The sequence below is a fragment of the Hydractinia symbiolongicarpus genome, chromosome 2 (genome assembly GCF_029227915.1).
Source record: "Hydractinia symbiolongicarpus strain clone_291-10 chromosome 2, HSymV2.1, whole genome shotgun sequence".
NCBI lineage: Eukaryota > Metazoa > Cnidaria > Hydrozoa > Anthoathecata > Hydractiniidae > Hydractinia > Hydractinia symbiolongicarpus.
In genome coordinates this window covers 13,087,434-13,110,248 of record NC_079876.1, presented here as the reverse complement: position 1 = coordinate 13,110,248, position 22,815 = coordinate 13,087,434, and the positions used below count along the sequence as shown (strand labels likewise).

The following is a 22,815-nucleotide window of genomic DNA, read 5'->3' as shown; positions in this document are numbered from 1 at the left end:
AACGCAACGTGTTTTAGACCTGCTTGAGCATGAGTATAGGGAACACTATCACAATATTGTCATTTTGTGTTCAACTATACGGTGGAATACCACCTACCTCGAAAGGGATTCATTATGGAGGGATAACTATGTGTTCTTTAGGGATCCCAAGGACCAACTGTTTGGATAGCGAAATTGTCCTCATTGTTGGCGGGTGAAGAGAGTCTCTTCATAGTCGACGACATCATAGCTGAGGAAGGCCTTGATAAGCGTCGACAATCACTACTTGAGCTTGCTATCAGTGGTAGGCATCGTAAACACAATCTATAGCTCTTAACCCAATCGTACATTGCATTGCCCAAGAATCTGAGGAGGCAGAAGAAGCAGTTGTTTGCCTGGGACCCTCATGAGAAGAGTGACATGAAGCTGCTGGACGAGGAAACGAATCTCATCTCGGATTGGGACAATATCAAGGCTGATCTAAAAAGATTCAAGCATGCATGCCAATACGTGAGGTTGGAACATCCTAGGACGTGGAAGATCCTTAAGTGACCTCAGTGAAATCCCCCGGCCGGGCATCGATATAAAAAAAGATGTCGTCGTAAGTTTCGCTATTCAACGCAGTGCCCGCAGGAGTCATTGAGACTTTTTTGATGAACAAAATCGACCTTTTTTTAGACGCGCTGATCTTGGTAGGTTTCTGGAGATTACTGATATAGTGTGCAATTTTCAAAATTTGGCTGAAGAAACTACAACAAGGCAAGTAATTGTAGGACAGAAGTTTGGGGGTGCCACCCCCATACGTTTTAAGGGGAAAAATCCGCATGACGTTTTCGTTACGTTAAATGGCGCCATCGAAATGTTATCCCTTTCTTCGATTGCTGCAGCAAGCTCTTCCTGTAATCTCTACAAACCTGCTATGTATGGTTGATAAAAACGATCCCCACGAGCATGGAAAAAAGGGCATACATGAGCACTATATGATACGGTACCAACGCAGGCAGCTCAGCACAAGAATAAACACGTTAAGGGCAATGTATCCTGACATGACGGTGAGGAAACCGGAATATGACGACCTGAATGCCGTACATGCTTGGTGCCGATTCAGAGAAGATTGTCTTGGTATTGAGAATTGTTACCTAAATCACTTCACGCTACCCGACGATGATACGCGGGAGCTATTCGAAGGTATGTTTGATATTGATATGTTGTAAGCGGGCACTAAATTTATAACTCCTCGTGAGTTATAAAATGAGCACGTTGAAAACCTCTGGCTTACATCGATATATTAGAAAGACGTCGTCGCAAGTTATGTTCAACGTAGGAGCAATCGAGACCTTATCCAACAAGCAGGATCAACCTATGTTCAAACGTGCCGATATTGGACGTTTTTGGGGGCTCGTTGATATTCATCATTTGTTCTCAGATATTGAGACCACACCACGCGCCGATCTTATAGGAGGAGGGGTTGAGAACCCACGACTAAATGAGACCCAAAATAGGCATGACGCTTTCGTCACATTGGATCAAGCATTGGAAATTGTGCGTAGGTCAAAAAAGCCTAAAGCAGTGGGCCTAAACAAATGGCTGGCCAGGGCAGCTGTGCAAAAACTACAGGATGAGCTTAAGGAGCAGCGTCAAGCCCTAGAGGACAGGGATGTTAACATTGCCATTCTTGACAATAACTTTTACTCCAGGGTTGAACAACTCGTGGAGACTGGTTACGAACTCGAAGTACAAACCCAGGAAAATGCAAAACTCAAAGAACTGTACGCACCAAATGATCAGGATTCAGGTAAAGATGACGTCATCATAATATACAGAAAACATAGTGCACGGGATGACGATGAATACCATCATCTTCATACTACTGTGCGCGTGTCCGAAGACGTATTATCCCTATCAGAAGGAGATGGCTCGGGGACAACTACCCAAAATACGAAGAGATTGTTGTCATCGACAACCCCAACGACAAACATTTGGAACGTTTCAAGAACCATTTTGGACTAATTGACATTACACGGGATGACCTGTGCCGGCATTATAGGACTAGGCAGACACTAATTTTTAATAGTACCCGCAAGAGTAGTATTAAAAATTGTAGGGTTTAGGGTCTACCACTCTTTAACATATTCTGAAGGTACCTGAACATATTCGGGAATAAGCATGAGTTCTTCCGAGACGAAGCTGCGATCAGGACCGTCTTTCAGGTAGTTTAAAACACGACTACCTGCTACTATACGGTCCAACCTATACATTTTCCAACTCCAGAAAACATCAGTTGCACGTCGTCTCGCATCACCGTGCTCTTCCCCTGGTTAAGTACAATCCATCCTCTGGCAAGGGTTTCTCTTCGGGATATTCTTCGCTTTTTGCGAGCGGTACCTCATCGAGTTTGATAGCTTTGCTGGGCTTAAGACCGATCATGGTAGTCTTGGTATTGTTTAGACTCTTTACGATGGTATACAAGTGCTTCACCTAGGTGCTACTAGGCTCCCCAGAGACTAGCTCCTGCGCATCCTGGGGCTTAACGTATGGTGATATTTGGTAGTGGCCCTCTTAATTTCAACCCTCTTGTCCTCTAACAGTTTCGTTACATCCGATGTCGGAAGGCAACATGTACACGCCATGCATGACGGTAAAATTCACCGGAGTTCGGGCATATTGCAGCACCTTCTAGAATTCGGTGATATCATGCCCTACATTTTCGAAGCGCTGTATCATGGCTTCAAATTTCTGCAGTAGAATCTGCCTTGCTGTGTAGTTGTCAGCATCGGACCCAACTAGGGAGGCTTTGGCCCCAACAACAAGACCACGTAAGCCCTTTTACTTTCACTCAGTTTGGTCAACCTTTAGATGCAAGGCCTTGACTTGTTGGGATGATGAATTTGGCCCAGTCCCCATCAACTTTGGGTCACCATCTCCCGTTTGTCAATGACGACATGACTGCCTTGAATTTGTACAAAGCATCAGGATCTGCTCCATACTCACGGCAAATTTGTGCATATCCCGAGGTGGAATAGGAGTTTTGTACTGCAAGAACCCGTCATCGTAAAGCATGGGTACCTTCATTCTTGCAAGAATACGATGCATGTGGTAGTAGACTTGAAATTTTAAGATGGAGTTGATAAGGGGTACAGAACCCGTCATGTGCTTGGCACAGATGCCTAATGCCGTCGTGGCGCAGTGTGTGGCGAAATTCACCTGGATATTCCAGTAGTCCAAGGCCTGTCATGCCCATCCCAGTTAAACGGGGTCATCAAGGTAGGTTGTTGGGACCTTGATAGCATATTTGCTAAATTCAGGGAATGCCACAGAGATATGCGACTCCGTAGACACGAAGAGATCTTGGTGCTCCAAGTTGGTTACACCAAGGGGCCACTCCTCTCCGTTACTTTTATACTTTGCTTTAGGGTTATACGAATATATGTTCATCCTTTCTTAAAACAAAGGACCGGATCAGAGGGTGACTCAGATCGTGATCATGAATGGTTTATATTGGATAGAAGATATTGCGAGTATCGTCAATAGCAAAGCAGGGCACAAGATCAAGCTTTTTGTCCTGAAAAATGGACTCTGCAGGCTTCGTGTCAGCGATGGGTAAACTGTGGTTATTCATTGACAGCTGCTTGAGCTTTTGGGCCTACCCTACGATCCCGCAAAAAAATATTACACTAGCGGTGACCACGATGCCTATTATAGGAGCGACGTCTACCACAGATTGAGACTTGTGTGCCCTCAGTTGGATGAAGACGACTGCCTGCTTGATGGTAAAAAGCCGAAGATTCTGGCCCTACTTCCCACTAAGGAGCTAAACGCTTGGGGGGATATGTTAACCTGGAGTTTTGATACCCTTGTTTACCTCCCCCTAAAGGGCTCGAGTTCATGTTAACAGACGTCTATCATCATGAGAAGAACGTTACGTTCACTAGGCCTAACTATGTGCCTTCTCATAGAATAAATGAGCGATATCAGCAAACTTTACCCAAACTTACCGAGTGCACCTGCACAAGGTGCTGATATGCAGGATGAGAGCCAAATTTACAGACTCAAAAAAATCGATGATATTGAAAAGTATCTGCGGAATGAAGTTAAGGAGCGGGATAAGCTTGCAAAGAAGTTTAAAATGCATGGCACGTGGGTACGCTTCTGCGACCACGGCCTGCTTGGTGTGAGCGTGATTACGTCCGGGCTTGGTATTGGAGCCATTGCCCCTTGCTATAGCGATGGGGGGGCTAATGATTGCAGCCGGGATAGGGCAAGCCGAGCTTAGAAACGCTTCGAAAAGGCTTGAGGTTAAGAGCAAGAAGCATGAGGGCATCAGGCTATTGGCCGAAAGTAAATTCTGTCGTCGATCTGATCAGCAAGGCAATGGAAAACGGTGTGATTAGCGACTACGAGTACAGCCTGATTAGCCGTGAAAAGGAAAAATGCATGCTATTGAAGGAACAGGTGCGGCGCTGTTTTAATGGTATTGTGAACGCCATTAACGAACAAGAGAGAGCCCAACTAATTGCGAGCGGCCGTGATGAAGGAAGGTAGGAGATACAGGATGAAATTTTAAAAAACGTTCGACCTGCGCAGTATGCAAGCGGTATCTAGAATCCTCACCTGAGCATAGAACATAATTTTGGTATATATTTTGTAGGTCTACAAAGCGTATAAAATATATGGTTTTAATCCTCACTTAACAGCCATTCCTTTTTAAAGTCCTTGTATCGGCATTCTATAATATGTGTCTGGGGGGTTTTATCCTGCATATATACAGATGATATAGCCAGAATGGCACTGACTTGGCAGGGCTCATCATAGGGTACCGGCATACCGTGAAATTTAGTTGTGATTGTATCCTTGTAATATTTGAGTTTGGCGTTCACGTAACGTCCTTTTTTACGGGCTCTGTCGTCAATTGCTCAGATATCAGCCCTTCAATTTTGGACCAAATTTGGCGATACTTCGCAAGCCAATCGGGGTATCCTTCAAAATCGAGACTCATTGGCCGCACTGCATTAGCGTTGTACCGGGTGACCCCATGTGCGGACCAGATTTTAGGTGTTTTTACCCTGAGGGCTACTACAAGATCTCGTGTATGGGACCCTACTACTTACCGTTGATCCAATGACAGGTATGGGATCTGACACTGTTGATATTTGTAGCAGGAAATGAGTAGAATAGTTTTAGATTTACAAGTTCATTCCCAAATTTCAGCATCTTGTTTATTATATATTTTGAACGACTGCAGAGAATTGCATGTCATCGTACATACGCAACCACCTCCGTTGTACGTGATTGTTTCATTATAACAGTACCAACACAACATTTTACCCTTTACCACAAACCTACGTCCGCAGGTACATCTGTCGTACGCATCCAGCATACGTTCAAAGTCGTTACATTCTTCCATTTTATTTACAATTACAAGGACGATCATCTTCCAGGTCATCAAGACTTTCCCTCAAAAGCCTCGATGTCTCATCCATTCATTCACCTCCTCTGATTTTTCTAATGCCAGTGCCAACGCTACTAGTGGCGGAGAGATACCAACGCAAGCTATAAAAATACCGGCTACTGCACTTCCAAATATATTAAATTTTGATTGACAGCTGACGCACATTTATTATGGTATCTTACAGCATGGTTGTAAGATAACAACTTTTTACTGCGATCAAGGGTAAGTCCTTTCATACAAAAATGAGTAGGGGACTTAACCTTGACATGGGTAGATTTTTAGGAATTGTGCTATAAGATTTTGGACTCCTTTTCTGCATACTGTGATGACGTCATCTATTATTAGAGACTTACCCTTACTCAACGCTGCATGATAGGGACTTTACTTCACTAGGCATAGCTAAGCATGGCATGGTGCTGGATTTGTTGTGACGCCACTGCGGAACGCCCACGCGACTGCGCTAGAACATACATTTCCTATCTCTGAGGAGATCTTGGAGTTTTTCAAACTCGCATGTAAAGAATGACACAACATTCTGTTAGATATACACACAATGCATCATGGGAGTAGTTTTAAAGGCACGTAATCACTCTGTAGGCAAGTTGAGGTACCCATTTTATTGTAAAAATTGAAAGATATACATAGGAAAACATTATCCTGAAAATTTTATTGAAAACTGACAACCAGAACATGCTCAAACGTTTCATAGAAATAACAAACTCACCCCAATTTCTCTTCGCATACAGAATCGCCATTGCATTTCATTGCATGAATCATGCGATAATAAACCCACGGCAAAAGCTATCACATGGTTGCTGGATTCATGCCATTACAAAAAAAATAATGACTGAGGGAGAGTATCTATAGCCGTGTTTCCATCGTAATGCTTTTATAAATGTACTAACAAATTTCCGAACATGATAAATGAAATAAATCAATCGAAGTTTCTGTGTTATTCTTTATTATTTCAACGTTATAACTTACTGAAATCAGACTTCTTTGCAACACTGACCACTTCTTGTTGTTGTTTCTGAAGACAGCTTCGCCTCGCTAGCTGTCTTACTTTTTGATTATTTTCCTTTGTTCAAACAGTTAATCGTTTCTTTATGGAGACAGTATCAGATCTAGCCAATTACAATACCTAAACTTTCAGAACTTCCCCTTTCATGCTCTAAATTTAATTATTTCAATAGTGCTTCAACTATCTTCAACTATCACAACGAGCATTCTCCCGGCGACTCCATAATGGCGATTTTATCGAACTCCATCTCAGTGCTGATTTAAAGTTAAGGCCGTTTGTTTACCTGCGGTTTCACACGAACATTTTGCCACGGCCCGCTTATTAGACGAGAATAAGAGATCAAGAAGACCGTTAAATAGCGGCTGGAAAAAACAAACAATAAATTCAAGATATTGAAGTACCATTATTTCCATTTCTAGTAGGTTTTATATCCTCAAATTTTCAGGAAAGTCATAACTCCGTCTGAACTTGAAAATAAATAGAAAATTTGTATATGTTAATTTTTTCGATAAGGGTGATTACGCGCCTTTAAGGAAAATACTCTGAGTGGTCGGACAAACAAAAAAGGAAAGAAAATTTAGTGTAATTAAAATGTACAATAAAATACTAAATGTCAATTTAACAAAATCGAATTCAAATAAAAATTCTTTTCTAATCTTCGTATATGCAAAACCATGACAATATATCGTTAAAGACCCCGTTCAAAAAAGGTACCAACAGACTAGCGAGATTTATCCTTAGATACAATTCGTGTAAAGACAAGAGTTATAAACAAAAAGTATTTATCTGCGATACTTTTTTTTGTTAAGCGGAGATAGAGCTATGGCTCAGACAAGGCATTGGAAAAGCTAGTTATGAAAAGCATTATTGTCATCGTTTTGTGCAGCAATATAAAATGACAAAATGATAATAAACATACAAGCACTTGACTGGATGAAACAACACATCGAAACAACCCATCGAAACAATATATAAAAACAACACGTCGAAACATATTGGAGTCACAAGTCTATACATACAGGTAAGGTTTCAACCAACTTAAATCTGTTTTCGGACCTATAAATAAATAAATACATGATAAAATGACCGATTATTTCATCTTTTGAAGAAAAATCTTCGATAATAGCGGCAAGTCTGCGAGATTTTATCTGTCAAAGATAATGTGCAAGATGTAAGCATGATAAAAGGTTTTTAGCTTTCATGTTAAAATGGCTCTCTCCCCTCCCCTCCCTCCCCTCCCCTCTCTCCCCTCCCCTCTCTCCCCTCCCCTCTCTCCCCTCCCCTCTCTCCCCTCCCCTCTCTCCGCGCATAGTGAACAGTTTATCGTTGCAATTAGGTCTTATCATTACTACGATTTGCAATCTCAATTTCAAATCACATACATGATGCGTTCTGTTACGAAGTCGGATGCAAAAATAGTGTGTGCACATAAACTCTGTTTATGTGGTCTACAAGTGGCACTTCTGTAATTTAGAGAGTTCAACAAATAAATGTTGTTGCTAACATATTTTTATTTGAGTTGTTTCCCTATTAGAAACTTTAAACAATAAAAACATTCAACAAGGTAAATGGATTTCAAGCGAACATGGATAATTGACACATTTCACGCCTCTAATGACATAAAATGCCGAATCAGCAAAATCGATGATTTACGCAAATTTCTGATAAAATGTGCGACAAAATTCTCGCGAAAACTTGTTGTAGGTATTTAAAGCCACAAAACGATAAATTCATTTATTTTACCAGTTTCTTGAAAAATATCTAACATTCAATTGATATTCAATTTTTCTTTATGTCTCAAAATTTGCATTTTTAGACAGCTTCCTTGCCCCTCCGTCGATGTTTAATTGTTTGCAATAGCTAGATGATACTTTAGGGCCTCCTAAGACAACATACGACAGTTCTGAATATTAAATGTGGTGTTCCACAAACATTTAGAAAGCTGTCATAACGACGCACCCTTCGTCAGAGTTTACTCGTCATCAATTAGACTTAAGGTATTTGGTGCTTTTCAGGTTAAAATAGCGCTGGCGTACACCTTTTGTCGATCCACAAGTCAAGAATGTCCATAAAATAATCTTTAAACAAGTTTTTTGCCGTTTACGTTCAGAATCCACGCGAAACAAGAATTCTCAAGATCGAAGCACACACGCTTTACAATTTCTTCTGTCGATGCAGGCATTAGTAACACCTAGTGCTTAAATGAAACCGATTTTCAAATCGAAGTTTTGTCTTTAAGCTATTTTGTCGAGATATTGCCTGTTTCGCCCTGTTTTAGCTTTTCTGTCGTCCAAAAAATACCGCATCAGTTCTCTGAAGGAGGAGTTAGCGAAAATGCGCTTCACGCAATGTATACACCTGACCCTTGATAAACAAAAGCGGTCAAATAGGCGCTTGAAATAACGCATGTTATTGGAAGTGATTCTGATCCAAAGTTTCATTCCAAACGGGGCTTTGCATGAAACAGGAAGCATTCTATTCTTAAGAAGGTCAGTGTTATATGTTCGCATCTGTTTGGTTATGGAAGACCCACTGATCTTAGCCAACACCCTCACTATATTTAAAAGGATATGGTGAAGAGCCTGTTAAGAAAAGAAAACAACCAAGGGATACACAGGTATTGCCTTGTTCATCCAAAAGCGCAAATTAAGCAGGATATCGGCATCTGCAAAATACATTTTTTACCTGATACTGTTAGTTCTTTTGATTTTAGTGTCAGTGTTGAGTTGACATCACCATCATCTTTCCTAGCTAGCTTTTCATCAGAAATCCTTTCACCTATTAGCATCCCTAATTCTTCATTACCTATAAGTACACCTGATTTGTAGTGGATCCACCAAATGTCTCAAATGTCTTGGGATGTAACAAAGATAATGATCGTATCAACAAGCAATATTTTTCCTGATTGGCACCGTATAAAGTAAAGTACAGTATTGTACTTTACTTCATACGGTGCCAATCAGGAAAAATATTTATGTTTATTGCCAACCATGTTATAAAAAATTGCAGTATTATCGAAGCTCTAAATCATCTCTTGATGATGTGAAGAAATACAACGCAAGTCCAATAAAACTGTTTTGTCAACGAAAGGACTGGTCCAATTAGGTACCTCTAATTGGAGGATGAAATAGTAGTGACCTTAATGAGAATTCGATTAGATGCACCTGTTGGGGATTTGGCATTCAGATTTGTGATCTCAGCAAGTCATGTTTCAAACATATTAACAAAATTTATCATGTTCCTTAGTTTGGAGCTAGAAACATTGATTTATTGGCTCAATCCTGATGAGACACTGTCCAACCTAACACTCTGCTAGGACGTTTAACAAGCGTGGAGGAATGGGAGAACAGTGGATAGAACATTCTCATAATGTTGCTGCACAATATCAGAACAATAGCACAAATAAAAGTCACTTTGGAAAAATTAATATTTCGAACAAACGGATTTTAACATCATATATATCATCTGCATACGCTGGTTCATGCGACCGATTTATAACTGAAGAAATAAACCTGAAAATTTTTTTAAAATTTGTGGCTTTAAAAAAGGTCGTTTTATCAAAGCATAAGGCACAGTTTATCAGGGTTGATAGAAGAGCAGTTGATCTAACTCCTTTTGTATGTGATTACTGTAACTCACAGAAACATACTTAATAATTTCATTTGAAACATTTTGCATATATTCAATGGCTATTTCTCCACTAAAAAAAACTGTTCCAAGCTAGGCACTGAATGATTTAAATAAATAGTATTTTTTTCCACTCTAATTGTGCATGATTCTTGTGGTAAATAAATGACAAAGTTTGGATTTGTTCTAGTAACATACATTTGATGCTGAATTTGTGTGAAATAAGGATGACCAGGTTTTAAGGTATAGACAACCTCAGATGTATCAGTGATGACACAGAAGCAAGACTTATTCTATGTCGCATAATCAAGCACATCTTTATCACAAGCGAAAATATGCTTGCACGACTCACTGTATCCTGCAACACAACCACCATTTCAGTCACAGTTTATACACACCCAGACATTATAAGATGTTTCCCTAACTCTGGTTTGTGGCACAACATTACCTCGAATGAAACAATACTTTAAGCAACTTATAATATTTTTAAAATCAACAATTTTAACAAACCTACAAACATCAGATTATGGCCTTCGTTGTAACCCCTTTCTGAAAAAATGTTTTGGCATAGTCCCTGAGACAATTGGTGGTTATGTCTGGGAAGTGTACAAAGGAATTCATCCGGTTTAATTTTACCTCACTCTTAATATAACCAACAGTTAGTTTCGTTGCTCTTAGATCCAGTATCTCTTTGCTCTTTTTCTCCAAGGATGGTAAAACTGGATGCTCAAGTAGCCGAGCAGCTAGGGCTTTCTTAATTAAATCAGCTTTTCCCCCAGATAAAGATATGCCTCGGGAAGACAAATATTTCGTAAGTGCCTCAACATTTCATTTTATTAATTCTTTCTCAGTAAAAACCATGATTAGAACAAATACAATCCAACGCAATCCAACAAGTTTTTCTGTTTACACTAACTTAAAATACCCCAGCTTTCCGTTGATGCATTACAAAACTTTACCAAAAATTCAAAATGATGTCGCTATCGATGAAAAGGTCCATTATGCAAAACAAAATTAGAAAACAAACAACATATTACCACTTGGTAGGTATTTGCAACCAATCCAACCTGTGTAACCGACCTTCAGTAAATGATTGAAAACAAACTGAAAATTAATTTCTCCACTTTGATCAGGTTCATGTCGACCAGGCACTTGACCAATTTGGATATGACCTAGAAAAAATTAAATTACGTCTCTGTACTACACAATACTAAAAGTAATATAACTTTCAATATTGTTATGTTTGCTGTATGTTCTCTATGAGGCAAAAGGGTGTCTGGGAGTAGTGACAAGCAATTTACTGTGTATTGTTCCATAGTTTGTCACTCTTGATTTGAGAAGATTAAGAATTTTTATGAAGATATATTTACCTTTGTAAGGAGATTTTAGGAATTTTTTGTATTTTTTAAAGGAAGTTGATATTACTTGAGGAGAGATTTTAAAGTTAATGCCATCAGTGAAGAAGATAGCATTATATGACCAGTTGTAAAACTGAAATTGAAAAATCTACTTCAGGAGATTTGAAAGGTTATGAGTAAAGTAGAAATTATATCTGCATCCATGTAAAATTTTATGTTTTTAAAACTAAAAACACGTGACAAGCCGTAAAACTAGATTTAAGGGGAGATTTAAGGAGAAAGATGTAAAAAATCTACTTTTATAGAAAAAATAAAAAGTTTTCAGGAGACACTGGCAACCCTTTTTCCTTAAAAAAATGATTTTTATTGTTGTTGTGAATGTTGTGAATACAAACTAACAAATAACACTGTGAAACTAAAAAACAACGTTGACATGAATTTGTAAACAGAGGAAAAAAGAAAATAATATCGATCTGTATTAATCTGTTATTTTAGGTAAAGAAATTTTATATAAATACTGGAAAATTTTTAAATATTTATAACGATAGTTAGTTTATCTGCAAAGTTTGCACCACACGTTTTTTACACAATATGCGTTCGTTTTTTTTCGTCACAAAGTGTAAACATCTTAAACTTAAAACCACATACGAAAACTAAACTTTATATAAAGGAAACCCAGGGTGTAAAATGATGTTGGACTTATATTATAGAGCTTAAAAAGTTAGCTAACAAGTCTTTTTAAATTTTTAAAGCTCTTTTCGTTCTCAAGATATTCACATTTAAACAATTTCAGATTTAATTATGCTGCATAAATTATGATGTCATATTTAAGTAATAGCAAATTATGTCAATTTTTCTATAATTTTAGACCTGTTAAGGGATGTACATTAAAACTTTATCAATGCATAGATAATATATAGATGAATTGATTAACATAAATTTTGTTTTGCAAAAATGATACTTGTTTGCTCGTCCCGAGCTGCCTAATTTTTTGCTGCAAACCCCATAACTTGGGATCTGCATGTCGGTTTGCAATCAAATTTTGTAAGTCAACATATAGGGCTTTTACTGCAAACTAAGTCAATCGTTAGCCCCTTTAAAATGCATGGGTTCCACCTGTTTTCAGACTTTCACCAGTCATACATATCTCAATATCGCTATTTCGTGCATATTTTAGCACGACATCACTTAATGTGACAGACAAAGCACAGTTAAGATGTAAACGCAAACATACCAATGAAATCAATATTTTCTGAGATAGTGTCTGCAATATTTCCATGAGTTCTTTGATGGTGATATACATCCTGAAGTGGAGAAAGGTACACATTGTGACAGAAGGAATATTTCTACTTGTAAAATGCTTTCTATAACTCACATATTAAAATCATAAAATTTTCATCAAAATTTCAGTCATTTATAAGACTTCAAAATTTTAGAAATTTCAAGGAGGACTTAAGAGGAACTGGGGTCAAATTTGGGCTGATTATTAAAAATTCCATTAACTAATACTTATTAATCATCACTTTTGTTGCATGATGAACGCATGCTCAATTTTTATTATTCAAGATTCAAATCATAGGTTAGTTAGAAGATTTTAGAACTGTCATCAAATAAAATGGGGAAGGGGTTGAAGATGGGTTTGAAGTTGCCATAATAAAAAGTCACAGTAAAATAAGCCGAACTCTTAGAATTATACCCACTGTTATTACAGTAGACAGCAAAAACCAACAAAGATATTTAAAAGACTTACTAGTTGAAGAAAAACGTTCTTGCAATTTAATGCTTTTAAGATTTGCAGAGCTACCAAGAAAAAAGAAAACAGTCTAGATCCTTCTGACAACTAATTAAATCCAGTCTTTTAAGGAAATAAACTTTTGTGATATCAAAAAATCACTGCAAAATTTTCGGAATTAACTTTCCAGAATCAAGAAAAGTATTTTAAGAAATTTTACCAGGGATAAAAAATTGTAGATCTAAGAGCTCCGAAATTTAATGGTGCAATTTAATATATCTGACTTTGGTCTGTTCGTGTCAGAAAATAGTTTGGTATGGTTGATATCGGCTCAATCAATAACTTGATGTTTTCCTAAAAGATAAACAGATATACCAACTAACTAAGAAATAAGCATGCAGTAAGGTTAAGGGTTTAAAACGGGGAGAAACGTGGGCTGACAGGACTGTAACTATGTTTCATTACCAAAGGTACGTTTTGCTTGACAGCACAAGGCGATTAACAGTTAGCGGCCTGCAGTCTTGACTCAAACCTGGATCTTATAATTACAAAAATCCTTTCTTTTTACACAACTATTCATTTACTCAAAGCACTTAGTGCTGTTTTACAATATTTTACAAATTCAATTTTTTATTGATGTTTTGAAATGCTATATACACATTATTGTTACTATTGGCTAATAAAAGAAGTGTTACAACCTACCAACTCCAATCTTTGTGATGCAAACTTTAAATTATTTAAGTAGGTTTCCTTATATGACCTGCTAATTTCTTTAGTGATATTTAACCCTTCTGGATATTGGCCAGCCATTATATGCATCCTGTGAATAAAACATTTGAAAATTAAAATATAATTATTATGCGCAAACGTAAGCACAGATTTTCTAGAAAAACAATGAGATGTACTTTTACAAACAACTTTTAAAAACTGTTTTAAATTAAAAGTTGAAGTGCAAATAAGTACCTCTTGCATTTCAGTGCATTACAATACTGAATTGAAAGTTCAAGACATTGTCTAAACTCATCTGCTCTAGATGGTACTGCAGCAATGCCATAATTGTCTCCTGAGAGTAAAAATTTGATGAGCCATGAAAATAAATTTCTGTATCATCAACAAAGCTGTAGTTCTCATCTGTGCAAATCCACATATACAAGTCAGAGTATTAACCATGTTGAACATACGTATAGAATTTAATTTGAGCAATTAGTTATTACTTAATATCATGGAAGACAAGACATTCTGGACATGCATATATAATAAACACTAAATTTTTTTAGTAAGAAACTTATTAGAGCAGAAATACTTCTACGTAGCTAAAATGTGCATAATTTATCTGACTTTATGACACAGAGGTAATGCATTAACTGACATCAATACATTAAACAAGGTTTTAGTGAATCCATCACATCAGATTTAAGTTTAAGCCATAATAATTTAAAAACATATTGATATAATTGATGACAACCAAGTGACTAGGGGCCACCTGAGAACAAAATTTGGTTAACATCCTAAAGCTGGGCAAACCCACTGGTTTTATATTCGATGGGTTGATGGTGTCGTCAAAATACACTTAAATTCTAAATCCTTAAATGTACATCAAAACACACATGTTCTTAATAATTTGAACTAGCACCTTCAGTATATACTTATTAAATTTTTTGATGTTTACATGGATGCTTAATCAAGAGGAGGACCTAAAAGAAAAGCACTTTTTTAAACATTTACGAATTATAGAAAGAAAAAAGATGTTTGCCTTACTTACACAAAATTTAACAAGAATTCTTCAACAATAAATCAAAAAAAGTAATTTTAAAAACTTGAATGTAAACAAAAAAGAAAATGACTTTACATATAGAAAGTTCCTAAATCATAAGAAATAAAATAAAATCAGGTATTATATATATATAAAAATGATTTTTATTTACTTTTAAAAAAAAGTAAAATAAGTTACAATTTAAAATATATATATATACTTAAACATTCATTTATTTTCCCCTGTAAGGCTTAATATGGCTGCTTAACAGAATATGGACGTTTGTTGAACTTGGTGGGACATTTACAAGTATTTACTTAAAAGCACTAACAGAAATCATAATAAAGTGCATCTCATACCTGTAAAAGAGTTTAGCAACACTTGAATAATGTTGGAATTCTCCTTCACAGAAACCAACTCACTTATAGGAATAGCGTATATTTCTGCACCACACTCAACACCTCCAAATCCTAAAACAAGATGATAAGTATTACAGGAAGTGGGTGACAGGTTAAACAAAATGGATGGTTTTTTATACAAATAATATTTCCTAATATGGTTCAGAGTAAAAAAATTCTAATGTTTGAATAAATCTCATACTTTTTATGCCGAATTTATTTTCTGTTTCTTTTCATTTATTTGCCTTATGTTCATTTTTTCTTAAATTGATAATATATAAGTATATAAATAATATCTTAAATTTCACACACCCTGTAGAAGTATCACTTAGGTTTGTTTGCTGTGTGATATTTTAAAAATGTTTAAAAATATTGATATACTATTTTCCAACAATAACATTGGAAAAAAGCGGTAGTGAAGTAACATATTTTCATTAGACTATTTGAAGTATTATAAATGGTTTCATTATTGTTGTACACATATAATGGTTCTACCAAGAGGTTGCATGTGAGGGAGGTCAAAGCTGTTTCATTCGGTTTTATTAGTTAAATACTGAAGGTCCACTGAAATATGTCAAGATTCCATGTTTAAAATGATTATGGTCTGACGCACAAATTGTTTGAATCTTTTACATGATGTCTGCTTTTTATAATTTTTAAACTGTTGTTTGCTGATTGACTAGTTAGAATGGTATGATAGTGCTGGCTGCAATAACTAATTGCAATAATTAAATATATACCATAAAAATTCATAAACCAAAATAAATTTTGTGCAACCTAGGCATAATCCACAGTGAAGAAGATGATTATATAATACTTTTTTCATGAAAACCTGACTTTAACTATATTATGATTTTGCTAAATGCTTTAAATTGTACGTATGTGTGTATTTCTTTTTGAAAGCTAAAGTATTGTTAATATAGTGAGGGAGGGTAATTATTACGCCGGAGGGTTGTTAAGTTAAATATTACGCCCTAAATTTACAAAAAATGGAAGTAGAATTCAACTGTAGCTATCTCTAAGCACATTTTTACTTTCATAATTATTGTTCCATAATCAAATATATAATGCAAAGTTAAGTATTCAACTGATAACTGTAAATAATTCACCAAATTATCATTACATTTTCCCGCTGATAACAAGTTTTTATCACGTCTGAGCAACTTTCGCTTTTATTCCGATGGAAATACCATTCCCGCTTATTAACATTATAGCTTTTAGAGTCGCCATTTGTTTTGATTGGATACTTATGTATATTTTACAGAATAGGAGAGTAATAGATATCAGTTTCATGTTGATATGGGGGAAATTTTTACGCTTCAATGTCAAGGTTGAATCCATGTTACCGAGTGACCTAGACAATTTAATTACGCCAAGTTGTATGGCTAATCTTATTGCAGTGTGTTTATTAACTTGCTTACATTGGAAAACACATTTTTTACTTCTTATAGATGTAAACAATAACACATTTGAAGTACCTGTTGTAAAAAGTTATTGATGTTAATTATTTATAAGACAGTTAATGTTTCTTTTTCAGAGCTTAGTTGTATTATTCACATACAGTGCAGTTTCTGCTAAATCGCTTAATTTTACAGTGTAATAATTTTCCTTAAAGGCGTAATAATTAATAAAATTATGCTCAATGAATTGCGAAAAAGTGTGGAACAAGACAGTTACGAACTAACAATTCTTTTTACTTTTAAAGATGCTACCATAGCCTTTACAATTTTACAACAAAGGTAATTTAAGTCGATTGCACCTAGCAGAAAAACAAAGTTTTGTGATATGACGTTATCATTACCCTCCCTCACTATAATGTTTAAAAACATTGTTTATAATATATGTATAATAATATCATCATCATCATCATCATTCTCGGCTTAACGTCCGTTTTCCATGCTAGCATGGGTTGGACGGGGTATATTAATGACCCTCTTCCAATCTGATCTAGACTGTGTTAGATCTAAACTCAACTTCCTCTCTATCAAGTCTGTTCTTATAACCTCCTTCCAAGTCTTTCTCGGTCTGCCTCTGGGCTTTGCCCCAGGAACTATCAAGTCTCTACACTGTCTTACCCAATTATACTCCTCCATTCTTTACAAGTGCCCCAGCCAATTCAATCTTCTTATCTGGATAACATCTTTAATTCTACGGAGACTTAGCCTGCTTCTTAGCTCATCTGAACTCTTTCTGTCTCTCAGACTGGCATTACACATCCACCTAACCATTCTCATATCATTCCTTTCTAAACGGTCAAGATCTTCCTGCTTCACTGCCCATGTCTCACTACCGTACAACATAACACTTCTTACACAGGCCTCATACAACCTACCTTTTACCTCAATTGACAGGACTCTGCTAGTCAATAAAGGAAGTAACTCTGTAAACTTTTTCCAAGCAGAACCTATCCTGCAAGTAACACTTCTTCCAACACCCCTTTAATGCCCAACATATCACCTAAGTAACAGAAGTTCTTAACTATCTCTAACGAGCCACTGTTGTACATCATTAAAGCTGGAAATACTTCATTCTCTATAATCTCACCTTTGCAACGCTTTCATACAAACTGTATGTCAGCTCTTAACCTTCCACTAATACTACTGCACTTCTTATGTACCCAATGCTTGCAAGTCTGACAAAAAATTGAGTTACTACCAACCCCTTTCCTGCAAACTCCACAAGGCCACTTTCCAACTACAAGGTCACACTTGGCTGCGATGCTACTTATCATGACTTTAGACTTTGCTGTGTTTACCTTCAGCCCTTTCTCTTCTAGTCCTTTCTTCCACTTCTCAAACTTTTCAACTAATTCTTCCATCGACTCTGCTATGAGAACCAAATCATCTGCATACAATAACTCCCATGGACAACCTGTTCTGAACTCCATCGACAGCGCTTCTAAGACTACAATCCTGGCCAAAATTGTTGATAAAATTTCCAATGCAACATAAGCTTATAAGATAAACAAAGATGCAAGCCCCCCTCTCTCCCCATTTCAATGTTGAAGCCAATGGCTGGCTGTGGGTTGAGTGGCCAACTGCATTTTTCCAACTGTGACAATGTGACAGTGACAATGACTTCAACATTGAAATAGGGGAGAGGGGACTGGAAACTAGCTACTATTCTATAAGTGAAAACCTGCACTGTTTTAGTATACACATACCACAATTTTGCTGGCTAGTTTATGTCAACAAAACAGAGAATCTCTACACATGGGACGACAGAAACAAAAATAATGATAATAAAGATAATAAATCCACATGTGTTTGGCCTTTTCTCAACCAATTTTGGCCAGGATTGTAGAATAAACAACAAAGGACTAAGTACAGAACCCTGATGTACACCAACATTTACACTAAATTAATCACTAAGTGAATCGGTAATCCTGACACGACTTCTAGCATTGCTGTACATAGACTGAACCATCGTAACTAGCCACTCATCCACACCTAATTTTCTCATAGCCCACCAAATAATCCTCGTTAATCCTGACACGACTTCTAGCATTGCTGTACATAGACTGAACCATCGTAACTAGCCACTCATCCACACCTAATTTTCTCATAGCCCACCAAATAACTTTACGTGGCACTCTATCAAAAGCTTTCTCTAAATCTACAAAGGCAAAATAGAGATTCTTTCTCTTTCCTAAATACTTTTCCTGAAGCTGTCTGAGTAAAAATATTGCATCTGTAGTGCCACGCCCTGGAACAAAACCAAATTGCATCTTATCTATATCAATTCTTTCTCTAAGTAACTTATCAATCACTCTTTCAATAACTTTCATTACTTGATCAACCAACTTCAAACCTCTATAGTTACCCCTTTCTAATGCATCACCCTTGCCCTTAAAACAGTTCACTATTACACTCGACTGCCACTCACTCGGAATAGCACCATCCTTTATAATCTGGTTAGCAAGACTTGTAATAAGCTCAACTCCAATATATCCAGATGCTTTTACCATCTCTGCAACAATACCTGATACTCCTGCAGCCTTGCCAATCTTCAATTTCCTAATAGCCTCCACTACCCATTCTGTCTTGATCTGCATAGCTTCTACGACATCATCATCAGACAAATTATCCTCGTCCCAATCAAACTCAGTGTTAAGCAACCTCTGATAATGATTCTTCCAAGCTACCCTTTTCTCCTCCTCTGTGCTAGCCAAAACACCTTCATCATTATGTATACACTTCTCACCTACAATATCTTGATTAGTCTTCTTCATTTGCTTTGCTATCTTAAATACCTCATTGCGCTGGTCTTCCCTTCTTAACACATCTGCAAATCTGTTTCTCTCTGCTTCTGATTTTGCCTTATACACTGCTGTACGAGCGCGACGCTTAGCTTCTAAGTAAATATTTTTACTACCACCTGACTTCCACTCTTTCCAAAGTTTCCTCTTTTCCTTTATACATTGGTCAACCTCATTATTCCACCACCAGGTCTGTCTATGTCTAGCTGGTCCTTTCGTCCACCCACAGGTATCATCAGAAGCTTCTAGAAGACAATTCTTCAAAGTAGTCCAAGTACTTTCAACATTGTCACTATCACATTGACTATTGTAGGCTAACTGCTGAACTTTTGCACTAAATTGTCTTGCTACAATCTCTTCCTTCAGCTTCCAGACTTTTCGACGGGGCCTGTACTTTCCCTTGGCTTCTTTAACACTCTTCAAGATAATATCACAAACCAGCAACCTATGCTGGGAAACACACTCTTCCCCCGATATAACTTTCACGTCCTTCACCACTTTCTTGTCTGACTTTCTAACCAAAAAGTAATCTATCTGTGTCTTACAACCACCTGACTCATATGTTATCAGCCTACTCTGTCTCTTACTGAATGTTGTGTTGCAAACCACCATGTTCGTTGCCATTCCAAACTCAAGCAATCTCTCCCCTTCCTTATTTCTGCTCCCAAATCCATAGCCTCCATGCACACCCCTATAACCTTCAGATGACTTCCCAACATGACCATTAAAGTCGCCGCCCACCATGACAAGTTCAGTGTCTCCAAACTTTGATGTGACTGCTATTAACTCATCATAAAACTTATCTTTATCTTCCTCACTGAGTCCACACTGTGGAGCATAAACTGACAGAAAAGTGACAATCCTATTACCTATCAAAAACTTTATCACTATAATACGACTATTAACACGCATAACATCTATTACTTTTTCTACCCACTTCTTCGCAACGAATATGCCAACCCCTCCATATCCATCACTATTACCAATCCAAAAAAGCTTATACCTTGCCCTCCTACCTTCAACAAATCTCACTGAAGCTCCTCTCCACCTAACCTCCTGAACACAACACATATCAACAGATCTTTGTTCTAACATTTCAACTACTTCACCTGCTCTACCTCTCAGAGTACCAACATTTACACTAGCCATCCTCAGCCTAGTGTTATCTACCTTTTGATGTGATAGCTGGGTAACGGTCTGACAATGCTCACATCTGACATCTGTCCTACCGTGCGCGACACCTTCACTCCTTAGAGTTCCAGCCCCGTTTACGCATTTGGTCTGATCAACTATTCTTACGGCCATTAATAAAGAGTTTTGGCATTGTTTTACAGCTGGATGCCCTTCCTAGCGCCAACCGTTCACAGACCGGACTGGGTGTTTTTTAAAGTGACACCATCACTATGTGGCATTTCATGGGACTTCCACAATCGACCCTTTAAACTAAGGTATGGTGGAGGACGTTCAACTCCTCTCTTGTCTCTTAAGGAGACCCTTCACCTTCAATATAAGTAAGAAATCGTTGTCAATGCAACAATCTGCTATTAAAGATCATCTAAAACAATGCAACAACTACGTTCTGTCTCTTGACAATTTTAGCATTCTTACACATGGGAATAATCGTTTCTCACTTGAAATCAAAGAGAGCCTTTTCATCTTGCGTGATAATTCCTGTACTTAATAATAACATCAGGTCAGCACTATTGTATTTATTTGATTAGGTGTAATTTTCCATTGTAATAAACATGCCCATATTATGTTAATTGTGCACCTTTGCAAGAACATCTAATCTATATAATAATACTCCAGTTCTGTCTGTCTGTCACTTTTGCAAAGTGGATAAAATTGCTTTGATAAAGTCTATAAAATATTGCCTAAAAATTTGTTCTGTAAATTAGCAAAGTTTGACGTTAAAGCAATATTGACGTCAAAGAAAAGTATATTAAGATTAGTGAAGCCATTGAATTGCACTTTTAAATTTAAGGCTAAATAACTTGGAAACGGGTGGAAATAACTGACGTCATCCCCTGCATAGGTAACTAGGGACCACCTGGGACCAATTTGGGTAAGTTTCCCAAACCTGCGTCCCCGAATCCGTTTTTGGAATGGACGGGTTGATGACGTCATCAAAAAACCTTCAAACCCTAATATCTCTGCAACCGTTTGTCAAAAATACGCGATCCTATATATTTTCTTGATCAGCGTTTCAAGATCTATACGATGAAGGCAACAGGCATACACATTTCTAAAAAAAAATTGTGTTCTGACATGTCTCTGCTGACGTCATCAAAATTTAAATGACGGTTGTTTTTCATTTTTATCCTGCCCCTGTGAATTTTTTCATGAGCTTTATCGACTAGTTTATATAGTATTAAAATATAGCTATAGCTAATAATATTTTTTTCTTTGTTTGGTTATTTTCCAGTTAGCTTTTCTAATTTACAAGCTAATAGCTAAGCTATGAAAATAAGATGCAGTCGTTCTTTCTCTATTTCTCTAACTATATTTCTGTCTGTAATTTATTCTTATTTAATCCGAAGTAATTACCATGGACACTCCGTCCACTTAAATTCCACATACATTTGTCCCTTTAAATTGCGTTGTACCCTACGCTTGTGGTAAGAAGCATAGCGAGAAGAGGGTTTTGGGGAGCCTTCTCTCGACCTTCAAGATGCATGAATAACAGGTTGCTTACAGTTGAAAAGAAATGTAGAAGAAAAACTGCTTACTACCTGCCTCCTTAGCAGCTGCATACCGCTGTTTAAAATCAGGTATTTCAGGAAAAAGGAATGACAGATTTGCAGCAAAATTAAGTCTTGAAATATGACGTGCAGCATGCTGCATGGCTGCCATTTTTAATGTTTACATGGTCTTGATTATTTGTCTTTATTATCCAAATCAAATTTTGAGTGTGGTGAACAGCCCAAACTCCTTTCCACAGCTTCTTTTTTTTTAATCTCGGCCGGACTCACCTAAACTTTAAGAGACTATAACAGGAATTTATTTAAAAGCAGCCTAACTTGTATCAATAAAAGGCAGCATAGTTGTCGCTCGACTTGCATATCAACCGTGCTCTATGTTTTTTAAGTGTTTTTTAAAGGGACCACGGACCCCCTTTCCTCGTAAAATAAAGAGAAAGGTCGCATGATAGTATCTGTGCAATAACATTTAGAACTTTTTTTTATTCTTTAATTCACATGTGATCGCTTTCATGTCTTACGCGCCCTTTAAAAACCGGAA

General features: G+C 37.1%; 1 protein-coding gene across 1 annotated transcript; it reads right to left on the bottom strand.

Moving 5' to 3' along the window:
• Nucleotides 1-7,025: 7,025 nt before the first annotated feature.
• On the bottom strand, nucleotides 7,026-22,548 carry LOC130629510 (putative hydroxypyruvate isomerase). Its single transcript, XM_057442743.1, has 8 exons — nucleotides 22,308-22,548; nucleotides 15,279-15,389; nucleotides 14,130-14,229; nucleotides 13,869-13,986; nucleotides 13,185-13,520; nucleotides 12,669-12,738; nucleotides 11,114-11,248; nucleotides 7,026-7,505 (listed from the first exon to the last, which is right to left on the bottom strand). Exons 1-5 carry the CDS (start codon nucleotides 22,426-22,428, stop codon nucleotides 13,437-13,439), a joined length of 534 nt encoding a protein of 177 aa, XP_057298726.1. The 5' UTR covers nucleotides 22,429-22,548; the 3' UTR covers nucleotides 7,026-7,505; nucleotides 11,114-11,248; nucleotides 12,669-12,738; nucleotides 13,185-13,436.
• Nucleotides 22,549-22,815: the final 267 nt, after the last annotated feature.